The 15915-nt window shown below is 37.9% G+C and overlaps 1 protein-coding gene across 10 annotated transcripts in view; it reads left to right on the top strand.

Moving 5' to 3' along the window:
* The window catches only part of LOC109622630 (potassium voltage-gated channel subfamily KQT member 1), a 601129-nt gene that overhangs the window by 419836 nt on the left and 165378 nt on the right, over nt 1-15915 (top strand). For 7 of the 10 annotated variants that reach the window (XM_062852911.1, XM_062852912.1, XM_062852913.1 and 4 more), the window contains 2 exons: nt 5841-5911; nt 12541-12668. In XM_062852911.1, coding sequence (XP_062708895.1) covers nt 5841-5911; nt 12541-12668 — 199 coding nt within the window. The remainder of the gene's footprint in view (nt 1-5840; nt 5912-12540; nt 12669-15915) is intronic. The other 3 variants (XM_062852915.1, XM_062852918.1, XM_062852921.1) reach the window with 1 other exon arrangement.

The following is a 15915-nucleotide window of genomic DNA, read 5'->3' as shown; positions in this document are numbered from 1 at the left end:
TGCAGCGTTACTCAGTTTGACATATATGGATACTGTTACGAGTGTAGACCTGAAGTCCTGAACTCCAAGGTAGTTTGGCTGACCTGGAATATCCATGTAGTGTCTCTTAATGACATTTGAGATTTCAAGAGTATGTAATACTTTGTTTGAGTTTTCAAGAGTATGTAAAGATTATGTAATACTATAATTTATGGCGAAAACAGATAGTTTTTCTTGTAAATTTGAAGGACTTCATAATAGGTCAGTTTGGACGAACCTGAATGTCCCAAAGGTTTATAATAAAAAAAAGTAGACTTCAAATTGGTCCAGTAACCACGGATAAATATGGAACGTTTCTCAGTATAGCAGATATGGCAATTGCTACGAGTGTAGACCTGAAGTCCTGAACTCCAAGGTAGTTTGGTTGACCTGGAATATCCCTGTAGTGTCTATAAATAATATTTGAGATTCCAAGAGCTTCGTCGATCCCAGCAGATTATGTAATACTATTTTTTATGGCAAAAACACATAAATTTTTTCTTGTAGATTTGAAGGACTTCATTATTGAACAATTTGGATGACCCTGGCACAAATGTCCCAAATGGAGGATAACGTGCCTCTGGAGTCGCCCTTCTGATATTTGAACCACAAATAAATATGCAACGTTGCTCAGTATAGCAGATATGGCCATTGTTACGAGTGTAGACCTGCAGTTCTGAACTCCAAGGTAATTTGGCTGACCTGGAATATCCCTGTATTGTCTCTTAATGACATTTGAGTTTCCAAGAGCTTCGCGGATCCCAGCAGATTATGTAATACTATTATTTATTGCAAAAAGTTTTTCTTGCAGATTTGAATGACTTCATTATAGAACAGTGTAGACGTTCCTGAATGTCCCGAAGGTTTATAATAAGCTAGTAGACTTCAGGTTGCTCCAGCAACCGCGGTTGATTATGAAAAGTTACTCAACAGAACAGATATGGCTACTGTTACGAGTGTAGACCTACAGTTCTGAACTCCAAGGTAGTTTGGCTGACCTGGAATATCCCTATAGTACCTATAAATGACATTGTAGATGTCAAGAGATTCACGGATCCCAGTAGGTTATGCAAAGCTATTATTTGTGGCCAAAATGTATAATTTTTTTCTTGTAGATTTGAAGGACTTCACTATAGGATAGTTTGGAACACCTAGAACATCCCAAAATATAAAACACCTTTTGATATTCTTGACGATGGCTAAATGAATACATATAAACGTAACTCACATCCAAGTTCAGCTTTTATAACAACTGGTATGTCAATTATTTCGTTTTTTTTTCAAATTTCATGGTGTTCGGGATGTTCTAGGTTAGCAATGAAGGCCCAAATACAAATATTTCTATTAGAGGATTCAATTTGCAACAAGTTTGTCGAAGACAGTATTCTATTTTATAGAATGGGTGGATTTATATAGCCGTTTCTATGTTGCGGTCGTCCGGCTCCAAAGGGTTAAACAGAATCGCCCTACCCGTTTCTAGGTCGTCCTTGAACAGTGCCATATACCTCTCACACTGCCGTACTCATCGCTCCGTGGATACTTAGACTCCCACAGAGTGTTGAGATTGTCGTTCTCGTTGATCTCACTTATCCGTTCGTCAAACTTCTGGTGCTAGTCAGCTACCGTACCATCTGCTGAAAAATGCTGGATGTTGAAACGTCACGGTGTGCTTGTGGATATTTTTGCCAGCAAAACATGTGCTGCTATCCCCTTGGTGGCATCAATATTGGCAGACCGTTGTCCTTATAAGACACTATAGTGACGGAGTGAAGATTTCCCGTACCGTACCGATGATTAAACGGAAAAGTCCTCTCTCTCTGATGTGTGCTTAGGCGCCACCGATTTCGACTGGTTCGGCAGTCTACCATATCGAGGTCGCACTGCCCACATCGCGTTGGTGGGGCTTCCTCCTAAGGTATAGCTGACACGATACAGCGTTTCTTATTCATACGCTGGATGCCAGAACAGAAGCTGTTTGAACTGCACCTCCTTGGTAGACAGAGTCTCGACTCGACATGCACCTACTTCATCTAGCTGAAGTCTCAGAAGGACAACAGTCTGCAATACCAGCTAAGCACACAGCTCTAGTCTGTCACGTTTTTGTATGGAAGCCAAATAAGTTCCACCAGTAAGCTGTCAGTTAATTCTTCTTATATTGTCTTATCTTCAACATAGCATGGTGAAATATTTAGTGCAGCTCCTTTGGGAGTCTGATCTATATAGCAGCCTTAGTGTTCTGAAGGTTGGCATGTTTACCGATTTGTAGGATTTTACAGTTTGTCAATCTGAGACGCTCTCTAAAATCTCTTCTTAAATCCTCTGAACCATTATGAGTTCCCATGAAACGACCTTGACAACCTGGTTCTGTAGCTCTCGGGAATGCCTCTGAAAATGCTCCTGAAACCATCCAAAACAACCCTGAAGGGTTAACCCTAAAAGGGATACCTGGGGTCCATTGGACCCCAGGTGCCTTTCAGAGCTCGTCTTTGATGGAACACACTCAGCGAGGTGACGAAATTGAGGCCATGAAGGTATCCCTTTTAGGGTTAAGTATCGCCCTGAAATCTCAAAAACCCTCTGAAACGAAACCTTTGTCATGTAACCTGAGACCATTTTGAACGCTCATGTAAACAACCCTGCATCCTCCTGTGACCCCCTTAAAGTCCCCTGAAATCTCCTGAAACACCCCAAGGCCAGAAACTCGTTAACCCCGAGAATAGTGTACTGTGAGCCTTAAGGAGGGCTACCTAGATCTTAACCTGCTAGTTGAGATCTACAGCTTCCAGAGTGTGCGCCGAAGGCCTTTTTTATCCGGAATCCCAGGGCGTAATTGCGAAGGGAGATTACGGATGGTGAAGATCCAAAAAATAGAGATGAGAGATACTAGGTAAAGTGCTGAAAAACGGGTTGGTCGGCATCACGGGGCATCGTCCTTTGTCGGATTGGCCAGGTCGTGGTTCACGGGGCCAAGCTACACCGGTCTACAGCTGGGCGTCCCTTCGGGATAGCCGCTGGCAATTCCAGACAGCGTCGTTTCTCACGGCCTTAAAGGTGGGCGACAAAATCGAAACATTACTGTATTTTGTCGAACTGATTGTCGCCTCCTTCATGTGGTGCTTTCCAATGCGATAATGAACAATGAACACCCTCGAAATTCTACACCTTCGACAACCTTGTTTTGATCAACATTTTACCGTTAACTTAACAAGAATGGCCTTACCTTCTCATACTATATAATCAAAAAGAAATGTTACCGTTCGGTAATAGCCTGCAGACCCTACAAAAGCCACCTGAAACACCTGAAACGCCCATAAACCCTCTGAAACCACCGAATATTTCTCAAAACACCCCTGAAACCCCTAAGGTACTGAAAATGGCTCTGAATACAAAAATGCCGTGAAGAAAATCCCCTGTAATCCCCTTAAACATCGTTTACAAATCTCCAGAAACATATGCCCCTTAAACACTCCAGAAAATCCCTTCAGAAACCTCCTAAAACCCCTCGGAGACATCCTTGAAACCTCCTGAAACTCTGGAATCATCTTTGAAACCCCTGTAATGCCCGAGCATCCGGAGTGTCCCTCGAAACCTCCTGAAACGCTGCTATAAGTTCGATCGAACCCTTCAAAACATAATTGAAACTCTCTAAAAGCCCCTGAAATTTCCCCGTATCCAGTTTAAAATCTTTCCCAAGATCCTTCATAAAACCCCATAGGGTACATGCACTAAGTACCGTCGCTCGGAGTGACATAAGGCCTAGAGGGTAATATTGGTTCATCGATCCCACGGATTCAATATAAGTCAGAGAATCCTACGGTGGATGCAAACTATCTTAGAATTACTATGTATTGTAGTTGTCTAGCAATGACATCCCGCACGAAATGTTCAAGGGCCGGTCTTAACGAGAAAAGTGGAAGTGCTCAATGAATACGCGAATCACAAAAGCAGGCTTTGTCCTAGTCGGAACGTTATGCCAAACAGAAGAAGATGAAGTGCCCAGTTATTAGGAATATCGTGTGGTGAAAATTGAAGAGAAAACTCTAACGGAACTACTGGACATCATGTTTTGCTGAGTAATTCCATTGAACATTGCATGTGCAATTTCTTTGGAATTTTCTTATAATATCCATTTTTTTGGATAATTTGTAGCATATTTGCTGAAGTTTTTCCGGGAATTCTAAAGAATTCATTCCAACATTCCGGGAAATGTTTGCAGGACTATTTCTGGTAGAACTTCTTGCTATCTGAAGGATTATATTATGAAAATGCTTTGGCCAACACCAAAAAATTGTTTACAGCTAATTTTAGAGGTGTTTTTCAAATATTGTCTAGCGAAATTTCTGGAAGAAATATGATGAAATCTAGGTAAGGGAGACATTCTAGAAGTAACTTTTTTCGTAAACAATGCATTAAACTCTGTAAAAACATATCTCAGAGATTTCTTAAGTACTTTCCTTATGTATTACTCAATAATTTTCCAATATATGCTGCAGATTTTTCGAGAGAAAACGTTTTCCAAAATTGAAGGATTAAACCTCTATACATGATAATAAATTATTAACCCAGGATATTCAACAAGGGGCTTTTTCATACATTTTCGAAGGAAAATTTCAATAAATCTGCAAGACTTTACACCAAGAATTTTTACAGCAAATCTTGCAAAAAATAATTACTCAAGATTACACCAAAAGTGCACATAATACTTTCCAAAATTCTCGCTAATATCTCGTAGGTAATTTGTTCAGGAATGATCATAGATATTCTTAAGGATCAAATTGAAAAGTTCTCCAGATTCTTTCCAAAAATTTCACTCTAAACTCAACCAAAAGTTTCTTCAAGAATTCTGTATATTTGTATCTTCTGCAGTAGTTTTTCCAGTGAATACGCGAATTCCCCCACTCAAATCTCTTCTTTTTTCTTAACGGTCACATTCCAATCTGACATCGATAAAGTTCATAGATTGTGAATATGAGTAATATCAAGCATCCCAGAGTCGAGTTATCCAAGTTCAATGCTAAAAGCACGATCGTAGCAAATCCGTTGCTATATTAATCAGCATTAAAAACCATCCGCAAAGCTTCCCCATCGAATTCCAACGTTCAATCCATTTGAAACCGCAAACGTCCATATGTCGTCTCCCAATAATCACGATTGATTCCAACGGATTAAGGCATTTCCAAGGTGGTGGCATATCTACCAACCGAACTACGTCGGGACCTTATCCTGCTGCAACCACATTGTCTGTGACCGAAACGATGCGGTTTTGTCATACCCCCTCTACTGTCGCATTCCCGCTGCCACCGGGCAGCTACCGCCAGTAGTGGATAAGCCCTAAAATCGTCAACCTCAGTCGCCAGCACCGTACGTGACCTGTAGCTACAATAAATGTTGCGACCCCCGCTGTCCTGGAAGGACAGACCATCAAGAAGCGAAGAGTTTCCTCCCCGCGAGCCGCGCTACCCTGTAAAGCAATAAATTAGGTTAAATCTAGATATACGTTGTCGTACTCAATTCGATATATTTTTCGTAATTTAATTTCTAATTTATGTTTTCTTTCTGTTTCTCTTCGGTTTCGGTCGATAACGACCAAACCACTTACTTCCCTACCAATCCAACGACACCTGCAATGATGACGATGACGATGATGATGACGGCGACGGTCGACGATGTCCCATGGTTCCCATGTGGTTCCGGGCGAAACTCGTAATTGAATCGGGAACCACTACCGCACAACCGCCACAACCGCGTCAACCAACTGTGAAACTGACGAAAATCACGGAAATCCCATACCCATGGCCCACACGCCTCCGGAAACAACACAGATGAAGACGAGGAACCGAGGTGTGTACAGCTAACAAACCAGCACAAGGGGGCCATCCGATTCATCCGAAAGGTAAGTCCAGAAATGTTCCCTAGAGCGTTGTTCGTTGTTGTCTCCTCACCGACGACGACGACGACCGTGTCCTTCCTGCCCAAATGTTCCCTGGAGAGTCAGGGAAAACCTCGACGCACGACAACACACAGCGCGTATATGCGAATGCACTAATGTAGAGAAGGGTCGATGATAGGGTGCGACTAAATAATTGAGTTCTTAGGAAATTTATTGTTGTATAACTTTAAAATGAGAAAGATAAAGCATCGTAATGTGTACTATAAAAGACATTATCATAAAACATCAAAAAAAACTACTTCTTGAAATTTTTACTGATGATTCATCTCACTATGTAAAGAAATTTAAAGCTTAAATATTCCAAAGACTCTCACGCACACATTTCGATAATAAAAAACAACATCAAAAATCAAGAAGTAATTTTAGCTAAATTTTATAATATTATTTTATTTATTAATATTTTTTATCTGTATTATCGAAATTTTTAGCCCTAGGCTAGTTCATCTCGGGACCCACGCTTTACTTTCCTTCCGAAGGAAGAACTTACATTTTGCGAGTTTGTCGGGAGTGGGATTCGATCCCAGGTCCTCGGCGTGATAGTCAAGTGTTCTAACCATTACATCAGGTCCGCTCCACTATTAATATTTTATTTATTCTGCTGAATCTTAAGAATTCACAAGAACAAGTTTAGTTGTTAAATAAATTCGAACATATTCTTTTATACAAAACAAGAACAGTGCACAGGGGTACGAGGGCCGCATTTACGCCTAAACCATTAGTTTTAGCTATATGCTGTCTTCTGAATAGTTTCATAATATCTTTTCAACTTTTTTTTTCAATAATGTAAAATTAGGGTGGAACAAATGGTTCTCAAAATCACAATTTCCATTTTTTATTATATCTGTATAGAACAATATAATGTTACACAAAGTCGAAAAGCACTTAATTCTAAATAACTTTGCCGAAGAAACCATAATATTATCTCTTATAATTTCAGAGATATTATTTTTTAAAGAAAAAAAATAGGGTCAAACCTAAAAAAAGGTTTTATTTCGATAACTATTCATACATTGATTTCTCGCAAAAGCTTTTTTCAACATTTTTTTCCAAAAACAACAAAGTTCTATATCTTTGATTTAAAAAATATTAATGGTTTGCTTCTAAAAATTTCTTATTTTCGACACTAAATAGCTCAGAATGGTGCAAGCCTATTTCAAATCTATATGTCTTGTTTTTCTATGAAAAATTCCACATTTTCAAATTTAATTTAAACGCTCTCAACAAAAACACATTTTTCGGGTTTTCACTATTGAAAGATGAAAATAAGATTTTTTGAAAAAGACATAAAGATTTGAAATTGATTTGCGCCATTTTGAGATATTTAGTGTCAAAAATAAGACATTTTTAAAAGAAAACCACAAATAACTTTTTAAATTGAAGATATAGAACTTTGAGGGAAAAATGTTGCATATTAAATGCACTAAAACTGTTTGGAACAAAGTTTTTGCGAGAACTCAATGTACAGAAAGTTATCGAAATTGAACCTTGTTTTCAGGTGTCTAATTTTTTTTGCTTTAAAAAAATAATATTTCTGATAGTATAAGAGGTATTAATTCGGTTTGCTCGGCAAAGTTGTCTAGAATTGAGAATTTTTGTTAACTTTGTACAATATTGTATTGTTCTACAGTAAAACCTCCATGAGTCGATATTGAAGGGATCATCGACTCAAGGAAATATATATGGAAACAATAGAAAGTTGACATTTCATTGTAATCTTGAGAACCATTTGGATCACCCTATTTTTTGGAAAAAAAATATCAAAAAATACGAAGAAACTTGCCCTAAGATATCATATAGGGGAACTTATGAATTCTCGGCAGTTTTGTTCTCTTCGTCATGGGGGGTTTTTTGAAACCTGTAGGTCTCAGAGTTGGCCTCAAATCCTTCCCAACCAATCTGAGTTATATGCCCAAATTTCAGGCAATTCTGCCCACAAAAACCCCCCGTGACGAAGAGAACAAACCTGCCGATAATACCCATCGTAACCCTTGCTAAATCTAATAGTTGAGGCGTAAATATTTTTTCCCTGTTAAATATGACCATCGGACCATTGTGCAGTAACTTCAACAGAATTTAAGGAATTATAAAGAGACCTCTTTTCTAGAAACAATTATTCAAAAACTGAATAACAATGTTCATAACTCTACCAGCCAAATATTCGCAACCCACAAAAAAATCAGCCCACTACGCGCCAGTGGCTCATGGTTAAGGAAATGATAATCTGAGGAAGTTGTTGAAGGAAAACTGATAACACTATTGTGAGTTTGTTTATAGAACTTAAGCGAAAATCCTAAATGAATATTTGAATTACAAGGCCAACTGACAAAGTACAACAAATAATTCAAGTAGAAATGACACAGGATTTGGTAAGCATTCTGATGGTTGAATGATCAAATCTAAAAGTTTTTGAAATCCCAGGAAGAATTGATTTTCTATAGAGGTCCAAAAACAATTTTTGAAAAGTCTTTGCAAGAAAAATCTTTAAATCTTAAAAGAATCTCTTGAGAAATATCTGAAGGAATCCCAGGGATATTCCTGACAAGAAATTCCGTAAATAATCCCAGAAGAAATTTCTGAAAAAAAAAATGCTTTGAGGAATACATAAAGAAACTCATTGGGATTGGGACACCCGTGGTGTCATACCCAGAAGAACATCTTTATACAGTTGGGTCTCCTGTAAGACGCTGCCACCCACTTTAAGCCCACCGTAATTTCAAGGTTGTCTTGCAATCAATTCAGTTCATTTTTGGAATGTGAAAAGCTTGTAGTATACTCTAATTACAGTCAAAAAATCAGCTTGATCGGTTGCAATCCGAGCAGAGGAAATAGCATATTTTAATATGGAGAACAAAAAGTGATATTTGTTTGTTTGAGATAATAGGTAAAAGTACTGAAAATAATATCATAATAAAAGCACATTTAGCTTTTGGTAAGATCTAACCAATAGCAGTGAGCTATTTGATTGATCTTCAAATATTATATTTTCTATTGGTTAGCTGGTCCAAGAACAATTTTTTGCTATTATTTTCAGTACTTTTACTTCTTATCTCAAACAAACCAATATCACATTTTGATAGTCAGTACTTGAACTTTGCCCGGGAAGACTGCTGGGAAATAGCAGTGGGCGTTAGGTGGGTGGCAGCGTCTAATATGAGACCCAAATGTATATTTTTTGAAGAATTCCTGAGAAAATACCTTGATAAAATTCCTCGAGAGGCTTTCTTGTGCGAATTTCTAGAGGAGTCAGTCGACGTATTTTGAAGGAATCATTGGACACACCAGAATAAACCTCTAAAAATATTTCTAGAAAAATCTCTCTATAAATTCCCAGTAAATATTTATAGTGAATTTATTAAACAATCCGTGGTAAAACTGCTATAGGTATGGAGGAATTTCTGAGATGGAAATGTGAAGAAATACCCGGATGAATTACAGAAGGATTCCCTGTGTGAATTTTTGTAAGTATTTCTGGAACAACTCCCGCAAAAAAATATATGAATCCCTGAAGAAATTCCATGCGGGAATTTTGAAATTCTTAAAGAAAATTCTTAAAAGAATAACACCCGTACAAACGGAAACTCTGCAAGAATTTGTGAAGAAACTGGATGAATTTCTTGTGAATCTTTGGAACAATGCTGAAGATTTTTGACTGGAAATTACATGTTTTGGAGGATTTGGCTTTCTCAGTCTAACAAGGGTAACAAAAAAATGAAAGACAGCTTTGCCCTTGAAAAAAGGCCACATAAATTAGGCCAGAACTGCGGACAATGCCAATTTAATCATTTGGATTCCCTAGACTAAGAAAGCCAAATCTTTGGATCAATTTCCGAAAGAATCACTGCAAATGTTCCTTTAAGAATTTGGCCAAAGGCACTTCCTAAAATTTTAATAGGGATTCTACTGAAAAGTTTGGCTCTACCCCATTTGGAATAACGGCATTTGGCATAACACCATTTGGCCTAATGCCATTTTGCCTAATACGAAAAACAGCCTTCTTGGTGAGAATGTGTTTGATTGATTTGTCTTTAATAAAGAGACTTTCAGCCCTTGGCTGGTTCGTCTCTCGGTGAGAATGTTTTTTATCTGTATTAACGAGTTTTTCAGCCCTAGGATAGTTCATCTCGGTGGTAAGAATGTGCATAATCCTTGTTATGCCAGATGGCATTATGCCAAACGGTTTTATGCCAAATGGCATTATGCCAAATGGGGTAGAGCCAAAATTTCTGCTTAATTTCTTTTAGGGTATCTTTAAGAAATTCTCGTCTGGATTGTTTCCGAAATTCCTTTGAGAAGATATTTTTATCTCCAAAGATTTCTTTGAAACTTTAGGGATTTCTCCAGGAATTTCAGCGAGAAATTCCTTCAAAAGTTCTTTCGTGGAGTTTCATGGAAAAATTCCTAAAAATTTTGACTAATCCTTCAAGAGTTACTTTGGAAATTTTTCGCAGGGTTTCTCCAAGATTTTTTTGAAAATTCCTTCGGTGATTCCTGCAGAAATTCCCACAAGTTTTTTTTACAATTTTTTCTTGCAATTCCATCAGAAGTATCTCGTGGGTTGCCTTTAGAGCTCCCTGCACAATTTGTTCAGATATTTCTCCTGAGATTTTTCACTATCAGTTTTTACAAAAATCACTTACTAATTCTTTTAAAAGATTTCTGATGGATTGTTTCTCGAAATCTCTTCAAAAAAATCCTGGAGATACTTTTGGGAACACAGAGAAGAGATTCTTATTTCTATTTTTTTTTGAGGAATTTCTGGGCAGATATTTCTGAACAAATTTCTGAAGTTATCTCTCAATCCATTCTTGTAGAATAGTAACGCCTTAAGATATCTTCTTACTTCTCTGAAAGAAATCTTAAGATACTTTTGGAGGAAATTGCGAATAATAATGTAATTTGAAGGAAAAAAATGTTAGAGGAATCTTGGAAAATTCCTTGATAAATTTCTAAGGGGTCTCTGAAGGATTTTTTGAAGAAATCCTTCGTAATACAGTTGGAGATACCTCTTAAAGAATGCTCAGAAAAATACAATTTAACAAATTACTGAAAAAAATTCTGAAGGATTATTTGAAATATTACCTGGAAGAACTGCAGAACCCACTGCATTCATAAAGAATAAAATTGACAAATTACTTTAGAAATGCCAAGGAATAGGTTCTGGAGTGATTTCTGCAAGAATTAATAAGAGAATCTAGGCTAAATTCTTCAAAAAAAACTGTAGGAAGGTCTCATAAATCCTAAACAAAACCCTGAAGAAAACCTTCAAAACTATTGGAGAAATCACCGATGGAACTTCCAGAAGAATCTCTTGAAAATTACATTTTTTTTTATTTATAAACCCTAAAAGAACCCCCAAAGGAATGGTGGTGCTCGTGTAGGTAATCATAGGGAGTTTTTAGTCATGTTAAGAAAAACGTTTGTGAATTTATGAAAGTAATTCCAGCAAAAATAAGATACTACTTTGCCAAATAAAAAAATAGACCTTGAAGAAAACAGAAATAAAAATAGTACAATAAACATCACCTCTAATCAGACCAAATGAATTAAGTGTAAAACCATTTCAACATTCATGTCGCACCCTGCCCACCCAACTACGATTTACGATGTGTGTTGTCGTGCGTTCTTCGGATAAGGAAAAGCTAGTCTTTCATCGCTAATTCCCAGCCCCTTCACCACTCATCTACCCTTTCCGTTCAACCACCCGCCCAAGGTGGATCATCCAAAATAATCACCAAAAAATACACCTCCCAACTCTGTGACCTACCTTCATCTTCCACGAATCATTCCCAACCAAGCTGCCAGGGATCTCTATTTCGAACGGGGTTCGTTCCGTGCACGGTTGAGGATAGCACACACAAAAAATGGTTGTTATACATTTTTCATAAGAGCCAGGGATAATCAACTGGACGACTTAGGGCCAGCACGATTAAAAAACCGGCTTTCGGGCTGTTTTGGAATGCAAATAGATAAGACGACGAAGGGATGAACGAGGCACCCTTGACCGGAGGTTGTGGGTTATGTACGCCTCATGAATTCATTAGCCCCCAATTTGGACAGAAGGCAAAGAATGGTAGCGTGCAGTATCCTGGGGCGAGGCCGGATATAGTCAAGATGGGGACGACGATGATAAAATTTGCTAGTTAGTTTTTGGGATTGACGGACTAGAACAGCTATTAAGATTAGGTATTCATAAAACAGGCAGGTTATGGAAGAAGGGGTGTAATCTTCTCTTCATCCATCTGGTTTCAAGGAATTTTAATACGATAGGGATTCTTCGGCAGCTTGGAATTATCATATTCATTGTTCATCCATCCATAAAAACCAAACGTTTAGTTAATGTTCACTTGTACTATATTCAAATTACTCACGAATATATTTCCCTTTTATGAAATCGAATAAACTGTGATCCCTTCCACGGAATGACCCTACACACCGTACCAATTGGAAATCCCGCGTTTTTCGGGACACAAAAACTGCTCGTCATACGAATCTCCAAACGACACATTCCATTCCACACACACACACAAAACATTAACGACCCGAACAAAAATCAATCGCCTCGGCTCCCACAGATGAAGTACTTTGTAGCGCGACGAAAGTTCAAAGAGGCCTTAAAACCGTACGACGTGAAAGACGTCATGGAGCAGTACGCAGCCGGACACGTCGATCTGCTCGGCCGAGTGAAGAATGTTCAAACTAGGTACAGACACCTTGGGCAACTGGCCCTCCTATGTTTTCGTTCTGTAGCATTAACCAAAAAAAAAAGCCAAACTCACATTCTACGGTACACACTACTACTGTTTGCTACCTATGTGGTTGAACTACTAAACTAACTAATCACCCAACTAAAACGTACCTCTATACTGCCACTAACTAAGAAGCATCAATGTGTGTAAAGCAAACAGTTGCAACTCTTTCCAAGTTTCTCCTAGCAAGTCTGTTTCAGAGTCTGTGTCGAATACTTCAATACCGTCTTTTATTCTAATGTCAACTAGGTTATAACAGTGTCCAATTTTATGTTCGATTAGTCCTCCATTATATCCCCTTCTGGTACAAAACCTTGGTTGTTGCGTTTCGTTTCTCTTTTTACGTTCGGGAACTTTTGTTGGTGTTGGGATTTTGTGTTTCCTGTCGTACGTATTCAAATGTTTACTTTGGACAAGGTTAAAACTATTTATCACATCTTATACGATTCACCCGCCACGCAAATGGAGCTGCAACAACTTCTCAACTGCATTACGATACGATGCTCTGTTTCCTGAAAGTTCTAATTTCCGGTTTTGGTTTTCACTGAATACTCACCGTCATGTACCGAATGAATTCTCACGAATCACCCCACATACCTGGAATCTATCCACCATCCTTCTACTGGTTTTGGTTTCTGTTTGTGTTGCAATTTACTATTGTAGTTTGTACTCGTCGTGAAATGATACCTATCTAGCTGCAACCTGTTACGTTTAGCTGAAGAGTTTCCGTCATGCGTTGTATCCGGTTGCAAACATACAGTGTCAGTTAATCATGTTCATCCAAGTGAATCAAAACTGTGATGTTACCTTACCTGCATCCGAACATCCGAAAATTTATACTGTTGCTGCTGCTGCTGCTGCTACTACTACCACTACTGCTGATACGTTTGATAGTGATATCCTTGCTGGAACATTAGTTGTCAGGGTTCATATAGGTAAATCAATATATGATGATGTTGCTGAAATGAGTAAGCGTGGTTAGCTGTGACATACTGTTTGTGGTTTACACATGGGTAGAATATCATTGTTAAACAATTCCCACAGATGCAAGAGTGATATGTTTCTTGGCTTCGTACACATTCGGTTGATAGCAAACCGTTACTCATGGAAAGCACACATTCTTTTCTGCAGGTATGTTAACAACTTTTCGATATTAAACATAATATGTGGTAAGTAATTGTCTACAATGAAGGAAAAAAATACAAATGCGTGAAGTATGTCGACACTAATTAAAGTGAACAATAGTTTTTTTTTTCTAAAATTAAACATAACGAATTGTTGTGTTTCAATCATCTGCATAATCGCGGTTCTTTCCAATTTGCAACTTTTTGTGAGCAAAGGATTTGCATTATCTATGAGCTCAATATTTTTTTTTGTTTTTTTTTTTTGTTCTTTAAAATTAGATAAGATAGTCAAAAAATATTAGTAAAATAGACAGATAGGGTAAGTGTACCAATTATGGCTATAGTACCATTTATTCGCCATAGTTTATTTTCACCCTTTAACGATATAAGGACTGTTCATTAAAGAAAGTGGACACCTGTTTTTCAATAGAAAATATTTATTTTTGAACAAATTCATAAGTTTATTTTTTATTTAATACAATCAACATACATGTGGTCGAATTCACGAGAGTTTGAACATTTACTTCACATTTCTGAAGAACGCTCGGACTTTCCTCTTGATACCTCCCATTAAATTCTGCACAACTTTCTCCGTAACATCGTTGTGTCTCAGACCAAATTTCCTTGAAGTAATCAACAGAGCTTGCTTCTCTTCCATCTTTCTTGAGATGCCGCTTAATTATTGTCCAGTATCTTTTCACAGGACGCAGTTCAGGGAATTTTGGTGGATTTTGCCATTTTTCAACAAAATCGACTTTTTCCGTCTTGAGCATCTCTAGTGTAGAAGAAACGTAATGAGCGGATGCCAGATCCGGCTAAAACAATGGAGCATCCGTATGTTTTCGATATATGGGTAGAAGTCGTTTTTTGATGCATTCCTTAATGTTATTTTTACCGTTGATTGTTCCTGTTGTGAAATACGAAGAACTGTTTAAGCCGCATGAACAATTGGCTTGCCACACCTAAAACTGTTTCCCAAATTTTTCGGTTTTGAAGTACCCTACATCATCCAGCACATCTGTCCCCTGCTCCTCAGCGTTGAAAAATTGCGGTACCGGAAGTGATACTAGTACACAATTCTCAAAACGACAACTTTCTGGAACACCATTTGTGCAGAATTTATCTGCTAGTCGCTAAGCTAATCCAACCCATCGCTGAAAATGTCTCACTTTTTTCGTTTTCTTTGAATGTGTTGCCGAAGTGAACAATGTTTTTACACACTGAGCAAAAATTCACAATTTTTTGTTTAGTTTTAACTCTAAACTATTGGTAAACAGATGTCCACTTTCTTTAATGAACAGTCCTTATATCAACAATAAAAAAATGTGAACAACAGATCACGTTCACAAAAGATGGTTGCATTCATTTAAAGTCCACAGTTTGCTCAAACTATGATAGAAATAAATCGTTTTCCTTAAAATTTCGGCTTCCTTGCACCCTTTTTCGCCATAGTGTACCAATTATGGCTAATCCCATAAGAGATGCATGCAAATAGTGCGAAAAGGAACCGAAGTTAAAAAATGTAGCCATAACTGGGACAGGGTTCCTATCATTGGCACACGCCGTAATAAATACTAAAACTAGTTTTGGCTCCGTTTTATATTTTTCCTGTAAAGTATGGAAACTAAACTATCTTTTAAAATATTGGTGACATTCGTTGGTCTTCTCGTTATTTTTGTACAAATAGTTTTCCTTAGCTAGTGCCATAATTGGTACAGGCACCCTATTTGCAAAAAAATCCTTTTTTGCGTTTTGACCACGCTATACAGTGGTCCAGATTTGAATATACCTGGCAAAAATTGTCAAATCATAGTAGTCTGCTTGTTTTAGCCAAGGTTGCAACCATTCATTTGCAAAGATTTACATTCATTTGCTATTATCTCAGTTCAGAAGCATGCTATCGAAAAACAATGTATGGATGAATTTAACCTTGTAGTTTTATCTGAAAGTTTGCCGAATAACATTGGGGTCGCACACGCATTCCAAACTCGTGAGCGAGCTGTGAAGGCAACTTTCCACAGCGTGAATGAAATTTACATTCACCGCGTGGAGAGTTGCCTTCACAGCTCGCTCACGA

Source organism: Aedes albopictus, chromosome 2 (genome assembly GCF_035046485.1).
Source record: "Aedes albopictus strain Foshan chromosome 2, AalbF5, whole genome shotgun sequence".
NCBI lineage: Eukaryota > Metazoa > Arthropoda > Insecta > Diptera > Culicidae > Aedes > Aedes albopictus.
The sequence above is the reverse complement of the archived record's forward strand: the minus strand, read 5'-3'. Positions and strand labels throughout refer to the sequence as shown.